The sequence below is a fragment of the Cladophialophora carrionii genome, assembly GCF_000365165.1.
Source record: "Cladophialophora carrionii CBS 160.54 unplaced genomic scaffold supercont1.3, whole genome shotgun sequence".
In the NCBI taxonomy this organism is placed as follows: domain Eukaryota; kingdom Fungi; phylum Ascomycota; class Eurotiomycetes; order Chaetothyriales; family Herpotrichiellaceae; genus Cladophialophora; species Cladophialophora carrionii.
The window spans coordinates 2,181,885-2,208,456 of record NW_008481828.1 but is presented as its reverse complement, the minus strand read 5'-3'; the positions used below and the strand labels follow the sequence as shown (position 1 = coordinate 2,208,456).

Here is a 26,572-nt window from a genome sequence, read left to right as displayed (position 1 = left end):
AAAAGCAGCTCAAATGTCGTACTATCAGTTTGATTCATTTCATGTCAATGTCGGCAGTGGCGATGGCGCCATCCATATCCTCTCGTCTCCACTGCAAAATGGAGGGCGAAAGGTCGAGCGAGCATTCTTTATAGATGGTGGACGGACCACGGCCAAGGCCTACATCAATCTCACGATCGCGCGGATCCAAGAACACTTTTTCTGTCCAAATCCATACGACGATGGAAGCTTTCTCATGTTTGACGCGTTCGTCATAACGCATTGGGATGGCGATCATTACGATGGCGTCATTGCCTTCCTCAAGGATGAATTGGTTCATGTCGATAACCGGCAGGATCCCGAGGCGTACTACATAAGGCGCGCATGGTATGGATGGCCAACCAACCCGACCGATCCCAAGCAACCGCACACTGTTATATACACGCCATGGAAGTGGCTCGGGGGAAACGGGTTCAGTGTCATCGGCAATCACCTGGCACGGGAAAACTTATTCGGCACCGGGTATATTGGCACGAATCTCTTGGTCGTTCGAACCAACTTCGAGAACCTACTTGGACGCAATTTCCTCGCACAGGACCAACAGGGAGGAACGCCGCTGGATCTCAACAACATGAAAACATTGCCCGCTCTCCTCCAAATGAATCCGGTTGAGAACCCCGTACAGGGTGTTGGAGAGAACTTTGAGAGCTGGCCAGCAATGTACTGCATTGCTGCAGAAGGGATGCCGCTCACCCGAAAGAAACTACCTCTGGGACATCACACCGCCAAGAACATGTCGAGCATTGTGTTTATTCTGATATGGAGGATTCGACCCAACCCCGAACGGTACATCATTTCGCATTACTTCGCGGGGGATGCACCTGGGAATCTGGAATTGGAGCTTAAGAACTTCATGGATGGTTGGGCGCCCATCTCGATGAAGCTGAGCCATCACGGTTCTGCATCGTCGAATCCGGCCTCCAACTTCCTTGCCTGGAACCCTACTAATATCGTAGTCTCAGCGGGAGTGCAGTACGGCCATCCAAGTACGTCCTTGTTCAACCTTCTGTGGTTCCATTTTGCTAAAGACGGCTAACCTTGGACCAGGATGGGAAATCCTGTTTGCGATGGATGCATGGTTTCGACATGAACAAGCCAACAACGGTGGGAAGGCTCGTCCTTTCTACCCTTGCCAGTGGCCGTCTTACCTTGTGCAGAATGCGGCAGACGCATACATGCACCAAGGATTCAGCATCGCTGAGCTCAAGAATAACGACCCTTCAGGTTTCGTTCGGTTTGTTATGAAGAATCATGAACAAATGCGTGACGAGCGCATCATGTCCGGACAGGGATTGTATCTGGACAACCCCGTTACGATGGTCGATGTTAGAAGGACACTTTTCAAAGACCGCTATGGGTATGAGGCACCTGATGCGGAAGTCAAGCAATGGGTTTCTGAATCCATCGAGATCATGATGACTAATTTGAGTCCATTGCCCCGTGATGGTCAAATAGCCGACGAAGTCTGTGTCGGATACAAGGGATACATGTCTTTTTTCGGGTTGTATTATGAGGAACCCGTATACGAAACTGTGCCATGGTCGGACGTTGTTGCCATCCAAGTGACGGCCGTACCAGAAACTGGGAAGCTCGGCCAAATTGCGATCATAGGAATCAACGGACTAGGGATGCTTACTGACAGACGATTTGGGGCTGTGGATACTGTGGCCGAAAAGTCGGAAGTATTGCTGCCTGCCACCTGCTCTTCGGCGCTTGGTCTGGCAAACCTCACAGGTCCAGGCACAGCAGTTGCCGTGAGTCCCTATTCATTCAAAGGAGACGATCGTCCCAAGGCGATTGACACCTCAACCGGCAATCCAAAATGGCCAGCTAAGAGTGAGTTGGGACACCTGGACGAGCCCCGGTCTCGGCACAAGGGCCAGGACGCACGACGCACTGCGACGGGTCTTCAAGCCGGCAAGGATGACTACTCTCTGGAACCGTGGATTGAGGTTCGTGGTGCCGAAGACTGGAGTTTCCTGTCCTCGGACTCGGAAGGAGAAACGGATGGCGATGATGAAAGTGAATTGTTCAATCGGTTATCCCTCAACGGCAGAACTCAGAAGTTGGGCGTTCTCGCTGAACCACAGATGCGGGCTCCAGTGATTTACCGAGAGGTCCCCACGCACATCACTAAGGCAGCAGTGTATCTGGCTTGTGAGAAGGTGAATTTTCCAGAAGGCAGTCAGGGGTACATCCTCCTCAAGGACCAGCCCATTTACGGCTTCACCGATACCCTGCATTATCGAGGCTTTGGTCTCGCTGAGGTTCCCGACAAGGTTCACAACACGCCACTGGACCCCGACGATGAACTGTATCACTGGCTTGGTACTTTCTGCGGATGGGACACGAACCAGCCTGTTCCCAATGGCTTTGCCCTTAGCATGTGCAAAGTCGCCGACTGGCCAATCGACCCGAGCAAGAAAGAAAAACAAGACTTTGCAATGACGGTGCCTTATATCGACGGGCAACGGCTCCAATTTAGCACCAGCACCGGCGCAGAATACACCTTTTCCAAGGTTGAAGAAGGCGACAAGACTGATAAGTCCGTCACAGCGACTTCCCTGCGAAATATGCACATCAGCCGACGGTCTTTGATATTTGGATTAGAGGATAGCGCCGCACTGTTGAAGACGACTCTGGCGGATATCGCCAAGTTCATCCGCCTTGATTTGGATCGTTATCCTCTGCTCAAATTCCTCGGCTCGCAGATGAAGCTCACCCTGGACACGAAAAAGGACTTTCACAATGCCTTGTGGTTCCGACCGGGGTTGGAGTACGAGACCATCCTCCGATTGCAGTTCCGTATGGACATGACGAAGTTCAATGAATGGCTTCACACATTCAATGCTAACCTGTCCGTGGACGACGTTTTGTTGATTGCCCGCAAAAGAGCGGCCTGGATGTGGAAAACGAAACAGGACGGCGCATCCTTCAACAGCTCCATTGCCTGCTTATGCCGCATGACGATCTCGTCCAGCCTCCAGCTTACTGGCGTGTTCGAGCTTTCCCAGACTGCCGTGATGCTGACATTGACCTTAGACAGCTCTTCGGGCACAGCTGAGAATAAGGCTCTCCGAGGGCGCAACGGTGCTGTGAGCAGCATCATTCAGTGGCTGACTGATAAGTTCAGCATCACGAAAGCGTCGGAACTGGATGAGTTGCTCAAACGGGCTGCCGACTCAAATTCAGGTGCACTGGACAATGACAGTATCTTACCTCGGAGAGTGCAGGTGGTACTTGACGTTGATGCGAATGGCAAGATCTCAGGTGTCAGTGCTGCAACAATAGATATCGAGGTATGCTTGACTGTTGGACGTCCGGAAGCGGCAGTGCTGGCGAAGATGCCCATCGTGTTCCTCTTCTCTTTTGGGTGGAATAAGACTTCGGGGTTCTATCTCAAAGGCAAACTTTGGACAGGTGAACGCCCCTATTGTGTTGGTCGTGAAATGTCCTCGACGTTGTTTGAATGCTGACTTTCTTGAAACACGATCAAGTCATTCCCGATACTCCCTTCACACCTTACGACCGGGCACTTCCTGGCTTCGAAGAATTCCAACTTATCAAACCTGTATCACCCGTTGACCCCCAGAATCAACAGCGAACCCTCGATCTAGCTCGCCTCCTTTCGGCCAAGGAAAGTGACGTTCAGAATTTTCCTGCTGGTATCCCCAACAGAATCAATCGTTGCGAGATTGAGATATCTCAGAAGAACATTGGATTCAAAGGAGCCGTCCGATGCTCGCCTCCTGAAGATAGCGGTCAAACGACCCCACCACTGATTTCGCTTGACGAACTGGAACTCGAAGCATCGTACACGTGGGGAACAAAATCGCCTTCTGATGACGGCTTCAAACTTCGTTTGGCCATTGCGGTCAATTTGTACTTGGGCGGCAAACTGGATGAGAAGAAGGACCTTGATGAACAATACAACGCTGCTACCAAACTGCTTGGCGAAGTGAAATACGACAAGGGCGCTTGGAGTATCGAGGCTTCCGTGATCAACCTCTCTTTCTCGCACCTGATCAACTTTTGGGACACCGCGGATCGAGGTCCTATAATGGATTTTCTGTCGCAAATCAACATTGACTTCGTGACGGTCAAGTACGAATTTGGAAACAAGGGTAAAAATGCTGGGCTCCCGAGCAGTCTCCAGATCCTCGGCCAGTTCACGATCGCCGACGTTGCAGAGCTGACGCTGGACTACTCCAACCCCGGGGGCGATCGATGGACGTTGACGGCCGGCTTGGGACCTTCTGCAAAGACCAAAGATGCAGCAACCGTGGGCAAGCTACTAGCCGGCTTCATGGGAGAAGACGTGATTGCTCTGTTTCCTGATGCCATCAAGTCTGCCAAGATTGAAGGTGCCGACGGTCAAAAGGCTCTCCGCGTTATATGTGCCAAAACAAAAGGGGTGACGATCTTTGCGTGCCTCGTCAACGTGGGAAAGGTTTCAGTTTGGTTCTTGCAACTACGACAGGGCGACGCCGCCCCGAAGAGATTGCTCAAAGCAACGGTCAGTAAGGTCTCGGTCGAGGTGCCGGCACTTCACGCCACGTTGAACAGTCCCTGGGAAGATTTGTTCTTCATGTGGGTCCAAGATACCACCAAGAGAGAGGTGGGCGATAATGCTCTGCCGGGCATCACCCAGCAGGAATACGACAGTCTGGCTGAAGTGTTGAAGACCCAAGCCTCGATAGCCGATCAAGAGTTGTTATTGTTCAAACCTCGAGCGAAGAGGCAAACGAATTCTTCGACCTCTGGCCTGTGCACGTTCGATGACCCTCCCATCGATAAGACCACGGTCATTCCGGCTGGATATCACCTTGTGGTTGTCGCCAAAGACACTACTGGAAAGGTCGGTGTCGTCTTGGACTATCTTTTTAAACAAGCTGTGAAAAGGACAGCTCCAGAAGATCGTCTCGCTCTGGCAGAGCTCGCTCCTCCGGATCCAAGTGGTTCAGAAAAGGGCACAAAGGCTCCTTATCAGGCCAAGCTGGGCCCTCTGTCGGTGAGCAACATTGGCCTCTGGTTTAAAGATGGCATGATTGGGATCAACCTTGACGCCACGCTTTCAATGGGCCCCATCGGGCTCTCCCTCCTGGGCTTCAGCATTGGAGTGCCCTTCTCCGGGAAACATTCTCTCGACAATCCTCCTTCGATCAGTGAAGTGCAATGGGGCCTCAAAGGGTTGATTGTCGCACTCGATCGCCCTCCACTGACAGTTGCAGGTGGGTTCATGCGCGACACGTCCGACCCAAAAGTTCCAATCATGTATACGGGTGGTCTTGTCGTGACATTTAAGCCGTGGTCGCTCGAGGCCATGGGAGCGTTCGCGACAGTGAAGAAAACCCCCACGCCATCGAGCCAATGGATCACTACTATCGATATGAAGCCCTTGAACCAATGGTGCCTGTCGTCTGGTCACGATACCGACGAACTGGTGGAATTTGGAGATGCCAAAGAGTTCACCTTTGCATTCATATTCGTCAAGCTGAACGGTCCTCTTTTCTCGGTCGGGTTCGCCGACGTCGCCGGTCTGGTCGGTGGCTTTGGAATGAACTCAGACATCCTGCTCCCCACGGTCGAGCAGGTGGTCAACTTCCCTTTCGTTAAGGAACGAGACAATACAAAGCAACAGTCAATAGTGGAACGGATGCAGAACCTGATGGACGGACCCTGGTTTACGCCCGCCGAGGGACGCTACTGGGCCGCGGCCGGCCTACGCGTGACGGCATTCCAGATGATCGCTGCCAACCTGGTTCTGGTCATCCAGTTTGGAAATGGTTCGTTCCTCGTCGGCCTCTTTGGTGTGGCCACATGCGACGTGCCTTCTCTGGAGTCTCCGGTCAAGTTCGCTCACGTGGAGCTGGGCATTGTTTGCACGTTTGACAGCAACAGTGGGATCTTCAAGCTCGAGGCACAGCTGTCACCTCGTTCATTCATTCTGGCTCCCCAGTGCCATTTGACTGGAGGCATGGCATTGTTCGCCTGGTCCAAGGGGGATTATAGTGACGCTGATCCCAACCAGAGGGTCGAGGCTGGCGACTGGGTCTTTACCATTGGCGGGTACCATCGAGCGTTCCACCCGCCACGTGCTTATCCCCGTCCTCCGCGTCTCGGAATCAGCTGGTCTCTGGACAGTAGTCTGAGCATTACGGGAGAGGCGTACTTCGCGTTGACTCCCAAAGTCCTGATGGGCGGAGGACGAATTCATGCGGCGTTGAGCCTCGGCGCGCTATATGCGTACTTTGATGCGTTCCTGGACTTCCTTATGAACTTTGAACCGTTCTTCTTTCAGTTGCAGGCTCGAATTGCCGTGGGAGTGCGTTTCACACTCGACCTGTGGCTCGTCACGATCCGGATCAATGCTGAAATCAGCGCGTCGTTAGATTTCAAGGGACCACCCTTCGGAGGAGTCGTACACGTCGACTTTTGGGTGTTTGGATTCGACATCAAATTTGGCTCACCACCATCTCCTCCGCCACCCATTTCCCTGGAGCGGTTCTGGGCTGTTGTCATCAAGTCTGGTGCCTCCGGAAAGAGTCTTCTCGCAGCACCAATTCCTGAAGCCGATGGGCATGGAAACATCAACACAGCAGACTCAGCGGACACAGCTGCAATTTTGCTCACGTGTGAGACCGGGTTATTGCCGCCTCTAGAAAAAGAGCAAGCTTCAAAGGCAGAGCATCTCCATGCCAAGGATGAGGACTCTGGTACGTGGTATGTCAAAGGCGGCAAGTTCTCCATGCTGGCGACTTTCCAGTTCGCATTGAACAGTGCGAGACTCACCGAAAAACGCACCATCCTTGATCAGTCAGGCAAGGAAATCGCAGAGGAACGCGCCTCGGATGCGCCGATCGACAACAAGTACAAAGCCGTGTATGCCAAGCCCATGCAACTCGCTTCCACCCCTTTGACCTCAGCGGTCACGATCAGCGTGAAGGCCCCCACACCCAAGGGTCTAGCAACGGTGCATATCATGGAGACATGGAAGGATCAGCGCTGGAAACTCGGAACACGAATCTCGCCCATGCCGAGCTCGATCTGGGGCGAGTACGACCGCAACCTCGACCCCAGTGTCGTCGGAGGTGCCATCGACAGTCTATTGAACGGCAAGGACGCGACCGTGGCCCTCGTGACGGGGGTGACGATGGTTCCCCCGGACCCCGCGCGCGCAGGGGACGTGATCAACAAATTCAACGTCACCAGTGACCACGTCAGTACCGTGTACGAGCCCCAGAAGCCTGACTGGCCGTTATTCATCGGTGTTCTCGAAGAGCAAGACAAGGCGTGGACCCCGCGCGGCCGTAGCTTCAAATGGGACGAGGTCCGCGACAAATGGCGCTCCGTCGGGGACGAAACGACGACCAAGGCAGTGGACCTCTGGGCCAAGCGGCTCCGATTTGACAAGGACAGTGTCGAGGCAGACCAGAAGGATGAGAGGCTCAAGGGCAAGTTCAAGCCGTTGCGAGGAGTCGCGCCGAAAAAGCTACTGTGCAAGTTTGACCTTTTGGTTCCTGCGTTGCCGATGATTGCTGTGGGAAGTCACAGTACGGAGTAATTAGGCGACGCATGCTTGCCCTGGCGGTACAGAGGGTGATTCATTCGCTGTGCGCTGAGGATTGATTTTGACATGCATCATGTCAAGTTTGATTAGTATATATGTATTGGCTGTAGTTTTACAATAATCTGAGTGTGGCTGGCTCTTCACTGCTCGTACCAGTATTGTAAGCATAGGCAGCGGTTCCAGCTTTGGTTTCAGAGTTTTGATGACCGTCCGAGCCTTGCAAGGCTCATGTGGTTTACAGTAGAGAACTGGAGAAATTCTGACGGCCGGATACTTCTGTTTTGTTCACGTCCGTGGAAGTGGGCTAGTTTATCTCAAGTGGCTGCCGTGGTGTCGTGGTGTCGTGGGTGTATACATGAGGCTGAGGCTTGCCGTCCTTGATGTGAGCATACTGTACTACGTACATAAGTGAGCGATGCCTTGGCTAGTTTCGAGCAAGAGGTTCGAGCCTTACTGCGACTCCGGATGGATCGAGAAGACGAACCCTTTAGTTATCCCCCTACTCGCACGCAGCCGATCGTCTTCAGAGAACGCGCCTTGGGTCGAAAATCTCCCTCCAGCCCGCTCTAGCCCGTGCATCCGATTTCAAGGCTTGTAAATAAGCTCAAAAGGTTTCTCTCCTTCTCGATTTGGTTCGAAGTAGGTACTGTAGTAGGTAGGTTCCTGATGGGCAATCCATCGTGTCGGCTACCACGGACTACAAAATCGACATTCACCGAAACAGAGCGAAATCAGATACTTACTGTAAATGCCAAACCCCCAGCCTCTGTGATGGCCTGAATATCCCTGTCTGAACATGCATACAACAAAGGCTAATTCAGGCATGTAGCAACGGCGCCGCACGATAGCAATATTGTTAAACATCCAGCCACCACGGCAGCCGTTCATCACTCCCCTCCAGCCAAAATAGTCAGCAGACAGACAGACAGACAGACAGACAGACAGAAAGCAACTAAGTAAGCAGGGAGGTAGACGTGCTGTTTCTCACCGCATCAAAAGCTAAACCAAAATAACTACTACTCTAGGTACCTGATGATATGGGACACGATCTGAGGAGCTCTATTGGCAAAAAGAAACCGTAATTGACACTTTATACTTACGCTGACACCGAGACCGCGACACCGCGACACAGTCGTATGTACAGCCTGCAATAATCATCTCTATTTATCTATACTCCGTGCTTGTTCAGAATATCCGGCTTGCTTCGAAGGCATCGATAATAGCTCCAGCTAGTCAGTCGGTCGGTCGATCGGTCCGTATGGTGTGCGTGTGGAAATCACTCCCGCTTCATGCTTAGCGAGGGAAGGTTGATGAATACTCACTCCATGCTGCTGGGCACCGAGCTGACATTCGACCGCCAAGGATGATGCTGTTCGTAGAAACCGTGCAACAGCAAGAGCAAGAGCAAGAGCAAGAGCAACAGCAAGAGCAAGAGCAAGTCCGACTTGCCAAGTGGACACCAGCGTAACATGCCTCGTCTGCAGCTTCTCCAGCTCTTCGTCGCGACTTGTGGGCTCGCAGTAGCAGCGCGAGGTGTCAAGGGAATTACCCTCTGCTCGCCGACTACGCTGCCCTTGTCATGTCTTATCTCGTCGGATAAGTAGGTGAATTCTTCGCTTTGTGCAGTATAAGGCAATGTAACGCGATCGAGGGCTCTTCATTTCTTGACTACATACATCGTGGTTCAGGATGCAGGTCAGCAGTACCAAACCCCGCCACTATATGTACTGTCTGTGTTGCTGTCAACGTGGCAACTGCAAGAAAAATAGACCCGCGACCGTTGATCCGACCTGAAGCCTAGCAAGCTCCCCTGTCGTATCATACCTTCCCTCCATCCATAGCACGTGTGTGTTCTCGCATAACGCATGAGCAAGATTAGAAGAAAGAGATCAAATTTCATGGCCGACCAAGATTTTCAGAACCGTCCGTGCCATTATTTTGCCTTTGGTGCTGTACAAACCCCCGCCCCTGCTCCCGAAGGTTTATGTACAAAGGTAAACGCAGGATGATGGCATCGACGATGTGATGCGCTGGAAGTCGGAAAAGCGTAGCCTGTTTCATGATGGCTAAACTCTCTTAGTGATAGAGATGATACCTCTAACAACACTCTAACAGACCGTTGCAAGAAAAAACTGGGAGGTGAAGGTTCATAATCTGGAGGATGAGTGTTGGCAGCATGGATCTTGGTCCGCCAAAGTTGACACGATTCAACTTCGCTGCATTCCAGGTTGCATCGGTGCACCGTTGGGCAAGGCCATGCCGTAAGGGTTGACGTGCTGATTGCCGAAGGCGTTGGGGTCTTGGATGCCGCCGAGGAATTGGGCAACGCCTTGTGCATGGCCGACGGGACAGTCTTTATGACCCAGGAGCAACGTGCGGAGGTTCCGGATTTCGTCGTGAAGCTGGGCAACCTGTGTGTTGAGACTGTCATTCTCCGCCGAGTACATTTCCACTTTGGCTTGGAGATTAGCCAGCCATTGTTTCTTTCTCTGGCGACATTTCAGCGCAGCAACACTAGAGAGAGGTCAGATGATGAGTAAGAGGCAGCGTGGACGCGGACTTACCGATTACGCTCGAGGAAGTTCCTCCGCTTCTCTTCGTCAGTCATCTTCTTGCCGTTGGGATGGGTCGTCGGCTTATCATTATCTTCACCCTCTTCGCTGTCGTCGTCATCATCGTCGTCATCGTGAGGTTCAAGGGCTGGGTCGACAATAGCAGCCCCAGAGTTACCCTTGGACCGCTTATTACTGCCTTTCGCGCTAGCTTCTGACTTTCTTCGATTGTTCGTCGACTCGGTTTTGGTGGCTGCTTTCTTACTCCGGCCACCACGAGTCGTGGGTTTGCTTTCCTCGTGGCTCTCAGGGCTTTCACCTGGATCCGTGCCGTTCCGTTTCGGGTCTGGCACGTTCTGCACCGGGACTTGATTGGGGACGGCAAATTGGTTGTTGGTCTGTCCTCCCTTTGCCAGCATGAACAAGCCGTTAGCAGCGTCGGTGGCGTCATGAGCAGCGTCCATGTTGTTACTCGAATTGTCTTGGGGGTTGGAAGTATTGGCGAATTGGTTATTCTTGTTTCTTGCTGCGGCGTTCATGGCCGTGCGGTGAAAGTCAAGTGTACCCGGGGTCGCGCCACCACTTTGTAGTGAGTTGAAGAGTGCTTGGGAGTTTGGGCTGGGGGCTGGGAACATTGACACGCCACCGCCAGGAGTCAAGCCAGTCCGGAGGGATGACTCGTTGGGTGTAGGGAAGCCACGGCCGATACTGTCAAAGTAATCGCCTTGCTGCGGACCAGCCAACATAGCAGGGCTCAAAGGCCCGGACCGAAGTGAACTTTGCCAATTGTAGCCTCCAGTTGAGCTGGTGCCAGGGATGGCAGGTGAGGTGAGCGCCGCAACAGGGGGCAGCAGGTTCTTACCCGGCGTCTCTGTCGAGGGCGCACCGAATGATTGTTCAAAGGGATTGAATTCTTGCCCAATGCCGCTTCCGTTGTTGTGTAAAGCTGAGAAATAATCAGGTGTCTCTGCTTGGGTGGTGGGCGCAGGTCGCGGTGGTGGTGCGAGAGGCTCAGACGCTTGAACGACAGGCTTGGGTTCTTCGGCCAGCGATGATTGTTGGATCTCTGTTGTTGCATTAGCGATGCACGCGAGGACTTGATGACAGGCGCCGACGCGTACCTGGTAGTGATGATTTCGTCTGCAACGGTGAGGATTTGGCAACTACGGGCGCAAGATACTAGTCAGCTATGATGCCTGCAATGCGCGACTGAGCGCAATGTCGACGCATGAATGATTTCACATTGCGCAATTGATGATATTTGATGATGGTGTTGTCGCTGGTGGTCGAGAGTGCTGGCAGAAATTTTACAAATAGGGGTGGCGAGGTGCACTAACCTTCTTGCTTCAATGTGGCTTTCTTATTGTCCATAGGCGACGAGGTGCGAGAAGTTGGGCCAGCCCCAAGGTGTTGTTGCGATGGTTGAGTTGCGACTGCGGCGCTCGCCATATTGTCGGGTGTGATGAAGCAATACGTAGATGGAGGAAACAACGTCAGCCGTTGCAGAAGTGACGTCGATAGAGCTGGGAAGGCGCTGGCGCCTCATATATTTTGGAGGTAGGGCAGGCGAAGAGCGCAGGCTTGGGGGGAGCGCGAGGTAGCAAGGTTGGCTTCGTCCGAGCGGGCAGGGAAATGTGGGTTCGGGGGCAAGCCTGCGAATCAGAGCGCTGTCAGCAGGAGAGTCGGCACTCGATGGCGATCGCCCACTGTCGAGCCCATCAGCATTCAGGAAATCGTTTTCGCTTGCCACTCAGGTCGACCCGCCCACTGCCAAAACTCGATCGAAAGCCAGGCGGGAATTGGGTCCGGGCTCACGACAATTCCTGGGAATCTGGCAGTCCTTACCCAGTCCAGCTTCTTGACAAGCCCGCTGTCGAACACTAGACAGTACCGGTACGGAATGCTGACCCCAGGAGAAGAGTTCTGAAATTCGCGATACAGCAGCGATGGATGGCGAGCTAGAATCGGGGGCGATGGCAGGAGGCAGATGATGACGTGTGTCGTGGTTTGGGGTGTTACTGCCGATGAAACAACACCGCACCGCGGACGGAGCCAGGGGATGAAGGAAAATAGCAAAATGGGAGGGCGAGTCCCGTGATTGAATATTAACCGAGTATGGTACAAAGTGAAAGTACAACAACTTTCAGTGGTGATTTGACCAGCGTGTCGGTGACGGTGGCTTTTTCGAGAGGCTCAACCTAAGGAGAGAGCAGAGTGTGGATGGGAAAGTTCGAAGAGGGTGAACAAAGATCAATGACCTCAGCCCGCAGAGCAGTACAAAAAGGACGCCCAAGCCCGTATCAGCGGAGCAGAGTTGCTGGCGATTCTGCGACCGTCGAAGGGAAGACGGGTGGGATGCTGGGGCCAATCTGATTTCTCGCCAGCCTTTCATCACGTCATCGCCAACGGGAAATGCATCGACACTTGCGCCTTACCCGACTTAGAACAGCTCAGAGGCTCCTCTCGCCAATCATTTGAATGGCTTTGCTTCCCTGCTGCAGAGGCTGCTGCATCCGCATGCAAGCAGCGCCCCCGACAACCAATTGCCGTGCAGTTTCCTCCTCTCTCCCTATTCTACGAGCACAAATACTCCGTACAACGATATCTAATCCATCCATGGAGACTAAGGCGTGCTTCTTGGGATATTGTCTGCATACTGTGTTAGTACTTCCACTCCTGACTAGCGCGGTTTTCGGAGGTGGAATGTATTGCACCATGTTGCAGAAGGAGCCCAAGTCAGCAAACACGCGTGTCGATGTCAGGTGAGAGTACTGAGTATATTTTATTTCCCTTCTCACCACCAAACAGCGGCATCTGGAGGAGCAACTCGAAGGTGAGGAGAGCCGAAAAAAGACATTACTAATGCGGGCCTCGAGTCGGAGTCCTTCCCCGCCTCAACAATGATGTAAAGCGGCATCGGCATAAGATGGACCTTCCGGATAATGGGGTCCGCCACAAGCATTGTGCGTGGCTCCAAAGCTACTATCTGCTAGTGCGGTTCACTCGATCTATCAGACCGCCTCCTGCCCGAGTAGGCGGCAATGGGCAAAGTGGGAGGGTCAAACGAGTATGAGGACTTGTACTTGAGTACACAGGGAGACGTGGCGGCAGACGACCACAATTAGTGTACGGAGTAAAATATACTGGGGTACTTGGTAAGTAGCAGTTCCCGGATGAGAGTGCCCGACCACCGGTCAAGCGCGACCAATTTCTCATTGCCCCAGATGGAGTTTTCGGTTCTAATGCTACACGTGCCTTTTGCTGCATTTGTGATGCCTCTAATTAAATACAACCAGTGCATTGCCATGCTGCCGACGGGCATTTTCCCAACCGGGATGCCCGAGACCGAGCCAGATCCTCCCGCCGTAGTGGTGGTGCGACTATTTGTAGAAGTCAAACTTGTCGGCTTCTTGAGCTCCCTTGACTTGACTCGAGTAGGCGTCCTCCAAATCCGCCTGGATAATATTGTACCTGTTCTTCCGTACCGCCCTCAAACCCGCTTCTTGCATTATTGCTGCGATGATGGCTCCTGACAATGGATCGTTTCGTACAATGAGCGAGTCCAAGTCGACTTCAGGTGATAATGACATTTTGCTGGCAATTGTCGAGAATATCAGTCGCCGTTCACGGCGGTCGCGGAGGGAGGGGAATTCGATCTTTCGATCGAGACGACCAGGTCGCAACAAGGCAGGGTCCAAGGTGTCCGCTCGGTTGGTGGCCATGATGACTTTGACGTTGCTCGTCTGATCGAAGCCATCCATCTGGTTGAGCAATTCCAGAAGGATACGCTGGACCTCCCGGTCGGCACCAGTCTGAGCGTCGAATCGTTTGGTTGCAATCGCATCGATCTCGTCAATGAAGATGATGGCAGGTGAGTTCTCACGGGCCATGCGGAACACGTCTCGGACCATGCGCGGACCTTCACCCAGGTATTTCTGCACGAACTCTGACCCGACAACCCTGATAAAGCTGGCAGTCGTGCTGTTGGCCACGGCCTTCACCAACATTGTCTTGCCGGTTCCTGGGGGGCCATAAAGCAGAACACCACGTGGTGGGTCAATGCCAATCTGTTTGTAGAGATCGAAATGCGTCAGGGGTAATTCAACAGCCTCTCGAATTTCTTGCTTCTGCATGTCTAAACCGCCAACGTCCGCGTACGTTACATCCGGTTTCTCGTCCTGTCCAAGCATCGCAATGGAAGAGTCAGCTTCGGGCGGGAGGATGTCGACAAGCGAGTTGGAGTGGCGGTGGAGAGCGACAGAGGAGGATGGCTTCAGCTTCTCACGGTCGAGCGTAGAGAGAATGCGGACCACGTAGTTGGAGCCTGTTGAGGATTGCACGATACCAGTGCTAGGGAAGAAGTCAATACCTGATACATCTGCGGGTTTATCTTGCTTACTTCTGGTCAATTGCTTCCATGAACTGCCCGATGACAAGCGGTACACTCTGAATTCGTTTGATTTCTTCTTGCGCGCGGACAAGCTCGCGCTTGAGAGATCTAGCGAAACGTCAGTCCGAGTGGGAGACACTACGCTCATATGTCCTACCTCTGCTCATCCTTGATATATTCCTCTTGCAACTTGATGTACCTATCACTCAGTGAGCTGTGGCGCCTTATTACAGGTGCAAGACAGGCATACTCCAAGTGTCTTTGTAGTCTCTTCAAGGTCGCATAGTCGTCGTTCGCATCGGCGCCAGCCCCTTCTAATGAGTCGATTTCGGGGATGGCGTCTGAGATGGGTTGTTTCTTATGAGGCGGAACAATGTTCGCAGGGTTGTCAACAAGCACGTCGCCCATGCTGGTGGTAGTGGAATTTCAGGTGTGCAGGTGCAAGAGGGGCTCCGAACGAGAAATAGCTCAAGAGAGATATCGCGGCAACAGGGTAACGGGCAGATGGAAATGAAGTTGGTGATGAGAAGAGCTGGCCTGTTCAAGATCAGAGCCAGACTGCAAGTCCAAAAGGCAACATGAGAACGCGCAGCGCAGTTGAAGTCGAGACACTAGTCCAGAATAGAGTTAGTGGACAAGGTGTAAATGCTTGCTCCCGCCACTGGTGAGGATGGCACAAAATGTGCTGCTCAATCAGCTCCGGTGGACACCAGTATCGTTGAACGGATGCAGTAACTCCAATCTACGGTCGGATCTTCTGAACAGGGCAAACAAATGGCAGTGTTTTCTTCACGATTGACTCCAAGGTTGCTAAGGGGTTATAGGCTTTACTGAGTACTTCGTACGTCAGGTTCTAGTTACCAAGTGCTTAACCGCCGGCACGGCTAAGTATCTGGTTCAGTGCCATTGTGGCAGGCGTGAGGCCCCGAATCTCCGAGCAATCGAGCCTCTCATAGAGTGCTCGTATTGAAGTCGGAGACTGTTTGGTCGCCAGGTCAGAAGATTGTCTTCGACGTGGCTTCGGCTGGGGAAAGCAGAGCAGGCTCGGAGACCCGGCTTTTTGGGTTCGCTCGATTTGGGGAAAGCCGCAAAAATAGAGGAAGATCCCGCACCCGTTGATCCCAATCTTCTCTGCCTCTTGACAAGGAGGTACGGTCGCTGGCCCCTCCGATCCCATGAGATAAAAGACTCGATGGACTCGGGGAACCCAGACTGTATGACCCTATTATATATCGCAAGCTCTCCGCAATGTATGGGCCCTGGTGGCATGCTCACGGCGTATCACCAAGTGTTCCTCTGGTTGACATCGGGCCCGTAGCCGAGTGCAGAGAAGCGGGCCATGCAGCTAGAGGTAGTGCCACGCCGCATTGGCCATGCAGCATATGTGCCTAACCATCCTGGACGGGTGGATGAGCTGAAGTGCATTGGTTCTGGCAGTATGAAGAACCCGCCAGTTCGCTTGCGATTGTCTTTGGCGTGTGACACGGTTTGAAGTAACTGGACTCAGCCTGCCCGCGATGAGGAAACTAGACTCAAGAATCTGCCAATCAGGACAGATCCGGCCTGCCAACGCCGCCGGTTGAGCTGGGTTGAGCACAAAATTGAATGAGGGACTATCCAACTATGTAAGCCCTCGATCTCTTCTACCGTTTGATATCTCTCCTTCTCTTTTCTTCTTTGAAAGTCCAACCTGTTCTTAGCACTGGAGTGTATTCCTTCCATCTCAAGGCTCCTCCCTTGTTCGTTTGAGAAGTCAACACTCGCTCAACGGCTGCTTGTATTCTGCGGTGCCACTTGTTCTTCACCGGCTTCGAGGGACAGCAAACATCTACTAGGACGCCCGGGATGACTTCGACAGTTGTTTTTCTCAAGGTCCTGAAACTGTCTCTCGACCGCTATGGAGGACATCAATGACTAATTACCCAGATCCCAACCTCTCCTCAGTCCTGCTTTTGGAAACCTTTGGGCCGGCTTCTATGCGTCCGAGCACGCAGACCGAGGAGGCCAGCAAAGTTACAAGGACGAACTCGCGCAGACAGCCCTTGAGATGGACTGGGAAGCAACAGTCTATCAGGACTCAACCTCACCGGGGGATTCCTCAAGTCCACGTTCGCACACCAAGGAAACTTGAGGATGGTCTAAACCGAAAACGACACTGGTGTGACCCTGGAATCGACTTTGCTCTTGTGAAACGTATTGCCAAGGACGGAGGTGCGAGCAGCCACTTCGCCTTCCACAGGTGACCACGCCCGTACGCATCTCCAAAAGACCCCAGATGAGCCCTAAGATTCTCACCGCGAGTCTGGCTATCTCCTGGCACTCTGGGGCTCATTTCAGGCGGTCTCTGGGACTGTCACAATCGACGGAAGTGAGCAAGTGACGGCAGCGGGTAAGGGAAACGGGTTTGCCTTTCTATTCTTTGACAAGCCCGCATTTGCAGCACCAATCAGCAGATGCAAAACGGCGTTAGCGCGCAGCCCCTCGCCCCTAGGAGCCGAGCAGCCTGAGTGCCGCCGGGTCGCCCACCTTTTGCCCAACCTTGAACAGTCAGACAGCCTCTGCACCTCAATCTCGCAGCACTGTCACTCTCCCTTTCCGCTTTCTCTAGGCTCCCATTTTTTCCTCCTGCCCCGATTCCAGCGCTATACGGCACCTGCTGCTTGTTCACAGTTATCCCGGCCCTTTTTTGTGTTTCATCGATTCCCAGCTGTCAGCCTGGACTCTGGGCGTTGCCTGTCTCATCCCTCTCACTGATCATTTCCCACCCCGCTCTCGCCTTGCCATTGTGACTCTCCTGTACGAACCACCACGTATCAAGCATCAACATCGCCGTCTAATCACATCGGTAAGCCTCCTGCCTTTCCTTTGCTCCGTGGGAACCATTTTTGCCCCTCATCCGAAGCCCCTTGCAACCTCTAAGATAGTGGGCTTGTTTTGTTGCTCTTCAGCCGCCGGTTCGCAGCAGCCGGGATTGAAGCCAGCAGCACATGGTTCGCCCACCACATCATCATTGTTTCCTCCTTCGTCCGCCCACAGATCCATCACTAGCGCATCTCTTATCCATCAGACACTCGACATGAGATCGTGTTGCACGGCCCAAATAGACCCGAGTGGGACCTCTCCATGATCCTCATTGCCTGTTCCTCTGGCCTGGCTAACCGATGGCTAACCTCCCTCTCGCAGGCAGTCTGACGCCGATTGTGGCTAAACCTGTTTTGTCCACCCCAGCCCTCCAGGAAAATCGTCGACATTCCGTGATCGGTTCGCATACCTACACACTGTGACGATTTCGTTAAACAAGTGCCAGCTAGGTAAGTTAAATCCTATGCGAGTCATTATCCCTTTGAGATACCCTTCACTTGGCTCGTGTCAGCTCCCTGCGCGCTTAGCACCCACCTCACTTCTCCTGCGACGCGTCCTCACCTAATTTCAACACAACCAATTCCACTTCCAATGCACCACCACAGCCGCGCCATTCATCATGGTACACAGACCAGCGATAGGTCCTGTCGACTATGCTCCTGATCGCTTAAGCTTTGAGATGAATTCGGGCTCTTTCGGGTCAATGCTGATGGTTGTTCTTACCCTAGCCAATGGATGACCGAACTTCATTCGAGCCATGAACCCTTGGCTGAACGACGCCTCCTCGAATCCAAACAATCATGTTGGCTTTGGAGGCCCGATGGATGCAGGCATGTCTTTCTTGCAACCTCCTCAGACGATAAATCCCGCGCAATTCCAGAATCCCGCCTTCCTCAATGGCGCCGGCCGAACAACCTCCCCTGCCTTCCACAATCCTGTATATCAGACGAACTCAATAATACCATCTAAGAGAGCAAGAGAAGATAGTCTGATCACATCGCCGCGTCAGGCACCAGGCGGCCTACCTGGTTCGAGGTCGCAAACTCCTGCTCAAGTTCCCTTCCCCGGCTACAACCCCCAGGCCAATGGCGCGCCTGCAATATCCAATGCGCCAACACCTTTTGCCCATCTCCAGACCTCATCTAATGCGACACCATCTCCCACGATACAACAGTTGAATCACTTCAACTCTGCTCAGGCCAATCAACGCGTTGCGACAGCTTCTCCGAGCCCCTTCTCACCTCAACATGCTCCGCCTCACGCTTCGCCAGCTCCGTCCGACCATGCCGGTCGCGTCGCAACACCCCATGATAACCCTCAGAATTTCATGCCTAATGGCGCATTCGCGCCGGGCTTTAACCAACCACAATTCGGGCAGAACGTTAGCAACGGGATGGCGCAAATGGGGATGAGCCCACAAGTTAATATGGCTGGTCAACATCCCAACATGGCAGCGGCGCAGCGCAACTACCAGATGCAGCTGCAGGCTCAAGCTCGTCAAATGCAGGCGCAAGCCCAGGCGCGAGGGATGAATGGTATGCCACCCAATGCTGCCCAGCCCGTCCCCAATCCACAGTTACCCCAGCAAGGGGTTCCGGGAGTGTTCAATTCCTCCAGGCCGAACAACCCCGAAGATTTCATCCGCGGTCTACAATCTTTCATGGCGGCAAGAGGCCGACAGGTTGACCTGAACCCGGTGATCTGTGGTCGGCAACTTCCACTTCTGAGACTGTACGCGGCCGTGGTTAAGAGCGGCGGCTCACAAAGAATATCAAAGTTGAATCAATGGGCTGCTTTTGCTCAACAATTCGGATTCCCGCCGCTCCAACAGATGCAAGCAGCACAAGAGCTGCAGGCATATTGGATGAACAACCTCGCTCCGTATGAGGCTGCCTGGCAAATATCCCAGCAGAAACAGAAAATGGCAGCGCAAGCCGCCATACAAAGCCAGGTGCCACATCAAATGTCCCCCGTGCGCGAGCAGCCACAAGATCCTGGTCACCAGAGAAGTGTGTCCGCTGCTGGACCCGTCCCACAACCAGGGCAGCACCCTACAGCAAATGGATTCGGTCAACCCCCCCATAGTCAAGGACAACAAGACCCATCTGTCACTTCTCAACATCGTTCAAGCTTATCGCGGCAATTCGATCCCCAGCAGATAGCTACGATACAGGCACAGGCACAGGCACAAGCGCAAGCACAAACCCCTCAAAAACGTCCTCAAACAAGCACAAGCAAGATGACAGAGCCTGAGCCCGACCTGAACAAGCCTCTGTCCGCGCCAATAGAAGATCCCTTCAAGCCTGATGTCCTTCCACCGAGCCGTTTTCACGGGCCGATCAACGTGGAGGAGATGTTTATCCTCGGACAACATATCTTCGAGTCCAAGCCTGTGGTACCCACTATTCGCGAGCTGGGCGTGATTGACATCCATGCGTTAACGATGGCGATCAAATCTGGCATGCATGCCGAAACACGCGTTGCGCTGGACACCCTTGTGACCCTGTCGATGGAGTCTGGATTGCAACTTCAACTAGGCGAGTGCGATGATCTTGTGGACACCTTGATCGATTGCGCGCAGGACCAGGTCAATTTCCTGAGTGAACACGCCACAGAAGTTTCCGATGAGATGTTCCTCACATCATACGAAGAGCTTGTCCGCGCGTGCCGCTTCGAACACGAGTCTCTGCAAGACCCCGTCGAATTTGGAACAGTCGCATATGATCTCGAACGAGCAGCGGACCGCTTGATATGTATCACCACCCTTTTACGCAATTTTTCCTTCTACGAAGCCAACTTTAGCATACTTGGCTCGGCGGTAGTGGTCAAGTTATTGAGCGCCGTTATCCGGTACCTGGGGACGACAGAAATGTTTCTGCGCCAGAATCGGAACACCCTGGATTTCATGAAGGATGTGGTCATCTATTTCAGCAACCTGTCAACATCCCTCCAACTTCCTGGCAAGGACGAGGCACTCTGCGTTCTCCACTTTCTGCTCGCCTTTGCACCCACTCCGCCGCCAACATCAGGCTCATCGAACAAGATCTCCTTTGTTGGGTACACGCCGGGTCTACACAAGTACATGCCTTCTGCTGTTGACAGCCTAGCAAAATTGCTGGCGCGTGACGAACCAAACCGGACGTATTATAAGGCCATTTTCGCAGCCGACGGTCTTTCAAACACTCCCTACGAGCTTCTGACGAGAGCATTTGGCTTGGCTATTTCTCCAATCCCTGGTAATTCGAACCACACGAGAACGATTATTGAAGCACGGAAGCCGTACCTCCTACAAGGGATGTTGGCAGCCGAGATATTGGCGAGTCTTGCCCCAGGCTCGGATCATCCGCTTGCCCGCTCGTGGCTGGAGTCAGAAGACGGATTCGCGGGAAACCTCCTACGACTGGTCGGCTTACTCAGTGCAGATCGTAGCACGCAAACCGCTCCTAGGCAATCCAATAATCGAAACCACCCACCTCCAGAACCCGACGCCAACGGCTATGGTGCGATTGCAAATCGCGCAATGGCAGTGCTGAAGACGCTGGTGCAGAAAGCCCGAAAAACTGACGAGCTTGGTTCAACGGTTGTGCCTTTGGGTATCATGCCAAGTAAGGAGAGTTTGCTGGGAGCCATGATCCAGAAGGATATTGACCCCGGTATACTAAGACAACTCTGCGTTTATGCCGGTCTGGAGGATTGAAGCGAATGACCGTTTATCTGCGTGGCCAAAGTCGTGTCAGGGCATTGGAGGCAATATCATGAGCGGAATCGTTTGGGCATTCGACTGGAGCAAGGGACGATGATCTACGGCTGAAAAGGCAGAAGACTTATACCGGACCTACCTTGTGTTGCCTGTTCCATGCCCACTTTGTACTCAATATGAAGACCTCTGGTTGGGTACATAAGAGATGTCTTCAAAGGAAAGAGCAGAGAGGAAAAGCACAAACTGTGTCTATTAGTAGTCTTCCACTTCATGAAACCAATACAGAACTCCCGAAAGCAAACTGAGATTTTACTCGCACGTTACAGAAGGCGGCGTCCATCGTCTGCTCTCGACGTTTACGCGGAAAAAATTGAAGTCCGCTCTTCAGGGCCTCTTCACCCGCTCGGCTTCAATCGTGCTATCGCTATTGTACAAGCCAAACATTTAACCTTGCAAAAATTGTTTGTTTCGCCGTGGTGTGGAGTTCCTACACATCAGAACGGAGGAATATGCTATGCCGGAGCGTGACTCGAGCGCTCTGCGTCTGATCGCGCCGCATTTCTTCAATGTTGAAGAGCCCGATGTCGTTTTCTGCCAGCAAGCCGAATACTTCGTGCGGCCCCAGCGAGCTGTGCCCTCAAAACTCCGGAGCTGCTCAGAATCCACTGACTTCGGCCCACCGCTTGATCTCGGCTCCTCTCCAGCCTCTGATAATCACATGCTTGGTTGTCCGGTTGATTACGACATTCGCCTTCTTCCGCCCTCTTGGATCTGTCATGTACTCTTCCATGCCCAGTGCTTGCCTCACCGCTGTTGCTAGTTCTGTCAAGTCTCCTTGTATCTTCCGGATCGTCGTAATGTGTTTCGAGCCGCCGGATTTTGTGGTCTGGTAAATCGGCAGATTCTTTGAAGGGGTGCGGAGAATGCTGTAGGGAAGTGAGGAGAGGGTTGGCCTTATGCTGAAGTCGCGGACTCGGCTTTTGAGCGAGGAAGCTTGGAGGTCTGCTGCTAGCACTGTAGGTGAGGGCGTTGAAGGATCTGTGTCTGGGTACATCTTCGCGGCTCTATCCTCGCTGTCTTGTCCTGTAGTCGTCATCTTGGTGAGCCATGTTCAGAGGCAATATGATGGATGGGACGCACTTTCTTTGCGTATAGCAGCCTTCTGCCTCCTGTGTAGTTTGTCCAGAGCAGTGATCTTGGCATATTTCTCCCGTGGCATCCATTCCGACTTCCATCTGAGCTGGCAAAGAGGCTGTCGAGGGCGTAGTAGGGCGCGCAGCAATGTCGTCGAGGGCGCCTTCATTGCCATCGCGGTCGTTGTGCAGTGATGAGGTCGGGCCGGTCGTCCTGGTCGACTGAGACGCTGGTGATCGTGCAGGAGCGTGCACCGGTGTCGCATTGGGGACAAAGACCTGATTGGAGTTGGCGTGCCTGTGAGCTGCGAGGCTGAATTCCTTGGCGCTCCTCACGAGGCTGCGCTATACCATTAAGCGTTAGCGCGCTCTTCGGGCTTCGCCGTTCTCAACACAACGCAGGAATCACAAAATGACTTCCACCACATCGAGTGGGTGGTATTATCCTTGGTTCCCGTCTACGCCATCAGAAAACCGCTGTCGTTGTGGTCGAGACCAGCTGGTTGCTTCCTCGGGCTCTCATCTAACCGAAGCCAACCTTCGTACGTTGCAGTCGCAACTACCTCCGGCACCTTCTCAGTTGTACAGATGGCTGGCATGGATGAATACGGATTCCTGGCGCAGCTGATCCAGCGCATGGACAGACACCTCATCTTCCCCTTACTAGAACACCAGCTCCTCGCCGAAGACATCTCACAAGACCGCTACGATGACCTCAAACTCGCCATCTTCAACCTCCTCAAAAACACCAACATGATCGACTACGTGGGCAATCTCTACAAAGAAATTCACAAGACCGACACCATCCCCTCAGAGTACGCGAAGAAGAGAGAAGAAGTCTTGAGCCAACTGGCCAAATTCGAGGAAGAGAGCGCACACCTTACCAACCTGCTGAACGATGAGTCAGTGACATCTCAACTGCGCAGCGACAAGGTCGCCAACCTGAAATTCCTCGAAGAACAGCACGGCGTAACTCAGCAGATGGTAGACAATCTCTACGACTTTGGCCGCTTCAGATACGAATGCGGTCTCTACCCCGAAGCCGCCGACTTACTGTACCGCTTTCGCGTCCTCTCTATCGATAACGACAAAGTTGTCAAAGCCACCTGGGGAAAGCTCGTCTGCGAAATCCTGGGTGAAGAGTGGGAAAGCGCCTTGGAAGAGGTCGAAAAAGTCAAAGAGCACATTGAAACTCGTCTGTTCAACAACCCTAGAGCACAACTTACAGCCAGAGAATCACTCGTCCACTATGCTCTTTTCCCTTTCTTCAACTACGAGCCCGCCCGAGAGAAATTGACCGAACTGTTCTTCTCCCCACCTTACATCTCCTCCATCCAGACCGCCTGCCCATGGATCCTGCGCTACCTCGCCGCGGCAGTCATCACCAACCGCTCTCGCACCGGCAACTCGTACAACTACCAGAAACAACTGAAAGATCTCATCCGCATTGTCAAGCAGGAAGTCTACGAATATCAAGACCCCGTCACGGAATTCGTCAAGGCACTCTACATCGACTTCGATTTTGAAGGCGCACAGAAAAAGTTATCGGAAGCAGAGGGCATTCTGAGAAGCGATTTCTTCCTGTCCAGCTCAGCGGATGCCTTTCTGGAAAGTGCCAGACACTTGATCTCAGAGAGTTACTGCAAGATCCACCAGAGAATTGACATCAAGTGAGTCATGCAATGCCCCCATGGCCGTGCCGGCTCTAGAAATGCTAACAGTCGTCCTAGCGACCTGTCAACCCGTCTAGGGCTCTCACCGAGTGAAGGCGAGAAATGGATTGTCAACCTCATCCGCGACACGAGAGTGGACGCCAAGATCGACTATCAAGCCGGGACAGTGGTGATGAACCATCCTCCTCAGAGCGTGTATCAGCAGGTGATTGAGAAGACGAAAGGTGCGTTCTTCAGAACTCAGGTTTTGAGCGCCGCGGTGGCGAAATGAGTGGTTGCATGACCGATATCGGAGCGGATATCGAGCTGAAGTAAACATCGAACGAGGCTATGGAAGTCAAGTGCTCCAGTGAGCTCACGTCGAGAAGCCACCTGTCACACAGGAACGGCAGCGCTGCCACGACGAGAGATAGGGCAATAATCTCCACTCCAGGCGGTACGGACGATTGCGAGCTGAAGGGTGAGCACGCCGCTCCAGGAGAGCCAAGGGCCAGGGCAAATGGACGCGAGGACATGATACCCACGACTTCTTGATGTCGAACGAGCACAGGGCTCTGAAAGCAATGAGCATGGAGCTAGGTAGCTAGAACAAAAGCACAAGCATGAAACAAAACCATGCCCAGTGCCAATGCCAATGGGACTGCCCGACGAGGAAAAGGCAATCCGATTTCGAAAAATCACTTTGACTGCTCTCTCTGCCTCAGTTCCTCCTCGGCGATCAAGCCCTTGACTTCTTCCTCGGCCATCCATTCTCTCACGCTGTCCATGAGATCCTCGAGACCTTCGCCGCCGCCCAAGATGCCCTCCAGGTCACTGCTGTCCATGCCGCTCCGATGGTCCGTCACCCGCCGCTGACTGTAATTGTAGGTGCGGATCTTGTCCTCGCGGCCCGTCCGCGCGACGCCCCCCATGGCACTCCGGCGGATGCGGACGATTTCCTCCTCGCGGGCCTCGCGGCGCATCTGGGCGATCTTTGCACGCAGCAGCCGCCACGCCTTTTCGCGGTTCTTGTGCTGCGAGCGCTCCTCCTGCACGGCGACGACCGTGTTGGTCGGCAGGTGCGTCAGCCGGATGGCGCTCTCGGTCTTGTTGACGTGCTGGCCGCCGGCGCCGCTGGCGCGCATGGCCTGCGATTTCACGTCGGCCGGGTTGACGTAGTAGTCCGAGTCCGGGTTCTCGTAGTCGAGCTCGGCGTCGGCCGCTCCCGACGACGAGTCCGGCAGGCTGGGCAGCACCATGACGGACACGGCCGACGTGTGCGTGCGGCCCTTTTTCTCCGTCGCGGGCACGCGCTGTACGCGGTGCACGCCGGCCTCGGTGCGGAGCACGTCGTACGCGCCCGGCTGGTGGACCTCGAGCAGCGCGTCCGTGAGGCCCGCGTCGTGCGTGCTGTCGTCGGGAGTGTAGCCGGCCAGCGTGGTCGGCCAGCGCTTCCGCGCGCACAGGTCCGTGTACATGTTCAGGAGCGACTGGGCGAACAGCGAGGCCTCGCTGCCGCCGGCGCCCGGGTGGATCTCGATCATGCAGGCAAGGGCGGCGAACGGGTGCGGCGGGATCAGGCTGTTCTTGAGCCGGGACGAGAGAGTGGGGAGTTGCGACGTCGTGGCTTCGATGTCCTGCGACGCGAGCGTGCGGAGTTCCGCGTCCGAGGACGGGTCGGTGAGCATGGTTTCCAGCTCGGCGAGGGACTGTTCAGGTTTCACGCAAAAGAGTGTTGTCAGTTTTGAGGTTGTGTGGTTATGACAGCAGTTTGTCGTTCGCTATCCTCATCGACAGTGGGGCGGGGCATAGATACTAACACTCTGAGCATCCTCCCATTCCTTCAAGGCGGCCACCACGGGGCTGAGCTCGCCGATCTTCTTCGCGACTGCGACGTCGTAGTTCTCTGCGTTGGCGGTCGACAGGTGCTGGTGTTCTGCGGCGATGGCCCGAGCCCGTCGCAGGAGAATAGGCGAGAGGTCAGCCCCAGTTCCGGCAGCTGTGGACGCTGGATGAACAAAATCAGCGCGTCACTCGGAGTAAATTCCCAATGCATTGGAAAACAAGGTCCGGGCCATGTGCTGTAGAACGTAACGTACATGAAGATTGACACCGGATGGTGAGAGGTAGGGACAGAGCAGCGGGCCTAGCTGCCGTGCGCAACGAGGGTCCAAGGCATCTTGAGCATAGCCTCGCCTTCAGGCTCCTGCTCAGCATGCCTTGGTGATGAGGTAGACGAGTGTCAGGAAGGTGGGTGTGTGGGTGAATGTCGACAGCCGAGACAGCAACATCACCTTCAATATCAAACTTGGAGACGCGCGAAAATCGGAACCGTGTCGCGGTCGTGCGGCTGAGTCCGTTTCTGGAAATGGCGCCGCCTCTGCAAGTATTTCCCAGGTCGACTCACAATGGACTACAAGTAATTACCTCGGGCGTTCCCTTTAATTCCATATCGGAACCTCTTCGACCTGTCTATCAGCTCTCAGCGATGCCGTTGAGACAATGACCTGCGCATCTCGCCCCAGCCAGGCAGTGACACTCCACCTCTCGCGCGCGCTGTCCGATTCATCGTGATTGCGGTGTCCGCCAAAGCGTGAGACGGTGCCGGATTGTCCTCTACGAACAGGCTGGATCGATCTCTTTCGGCAGGCTGATCATTCCTATCCCACACCCC

At 53.8% G+C, this 26,572-nt stretch overlaps 7 protein-coding genes across 7 annotated transcripts; 3 read left to right on the top strand and 4 right to left on the bottom strand.

Moving 5' to 3' along the window:
• Positions 1-13: 13 nt before the first annotated feature.
• G647_04192 (uncharacterized protein) lies at positions 14-7,603 on the top strand (the record flags this gene model as incomplete). The annotated part of the gene is made up of 3 exons (XM_008728536.1): positions 14-1,025; positions 1,087-3,459; positions 3,537-7,603. The coding sequence occupies 3 exons, from the start codon at positions 14-16 to the stop codon at positions 7,601-7,603; spliced, it is 7,452 nt and encodes a 2,483-aa protein (XP_008726758.1).
• A 2,213-nt stretch (positions 7,604-9,816) lies between these two features.
• On the bottom strand, positions 9,817-11,610 carry G647_04191 (uncharacterized protein; the record flags this gene model as incomplete). The annotated part of the gene is made up of 4 exons (XM_008728535.1): positions 9,817-10,123; positions 10,174-11,227; positions 11,283-11,324; positions 11,499-11,610. The coding sequence occupies 4 exons, from the start codon at positions 11,608-11,610 to the stop codon at positions 9,817-9,819; spliced, it is 1,515 nt and encodes a 504-aa protein (XP_008726757.1).
• A 1,931-nt stretch (positions 11,611-13,541) lies between these two features.
• On the bottom strand, positions 13,542-14,959 carry G647_04190 (uncharacterized protein; the record flags this gene model as incomplete). The annotated part of the gene is made up of 4 exons (XM_008728534.1): positions 13,542-14,511; positions 14,561-14,659; positions 14,709-14,750; positions 14,802-14,959. The coding sequence occupies 4 exons, from the start codon at positions 14,957-14,959 to the stop codon at positions 13,542-13,544; spliced, it is 1,269 nt and encodes a 422-aa protein (XP_008726756.1).
• Positions 14,960-18,170: 3,211 nt separating this feature from the next.
• Positions 18,171-21,110, top strand: G647_04189 (uncharacterized protein; the record flags this gene model as incomplete). The annotated part of the gene is made up of 1 exon (XM_008728533.1): positions 18,171-21,110. The coding sequence occupies one exon, from the start codon at positions 18,171-18,173 to the stop codon at positions 21,108-21,110; it is 2,940 nt and encodes a 979-aa protein (XP_008726755.1).
• A 658-nt stretch (positions 21,111-21,768) lies between these two features.
• G647_04188 (uncharacterized protein) lies at positions 21,769-22,209 on the bottom strand (the record flags this gene model as incomplete). The annotated part of the gene is made up of 1 exon (XM_008728532.1): positions 21,769-22,209. The coding sequence occupies one exon, from the start codon at positions 22,207-22,209 to the stop codon at positions 21,769-21,771; it is 441 nt and encodes a 146-aa protein (XP_008726754.1).
• Positions 22,210-22,834: 625 nt separating this feature from the next.
• G647_04187 (eukaryotic translation initiation factor 3 subunit E) lies at positions 22,835-24,190 on the top strand (the record flags this gene model as incomplete). The annotated part of the gene is made up of 2 exons (XM_008728531.1): positions 22,835-23,916; positions 23,977-24,190. 2 exons carry the CDS (start codon positions 22,835-22,837, stop codon positions 24,188-24,190), a joined length of 1,296 nt encoding a protein of 431 aa, XP_008726753.1.
• A 406-nt stretch (positions 24,191-24,596) lies between these two features.
• G647_04186 (uncharacterized protein) lies at positions 24,597-26,115 on the bottom strand (the record flags this gene model as incomplete). Its single annotated transcript, XM_008728530.1, has 3 exons — positions 24,597-25,607; positions 25,719-25,906; positions 25,998-26,115. The coding sequence occupies 3 exons, from the start codon at positions 26,113-26,115 to the stop codon at positions 24,597-24,599; spliced, it is 1,317 nt and encodes a 438-aa protein (XP_008726752.1).
• Positions 26,116-26,572: the final 457 nt, after the last annotated feature.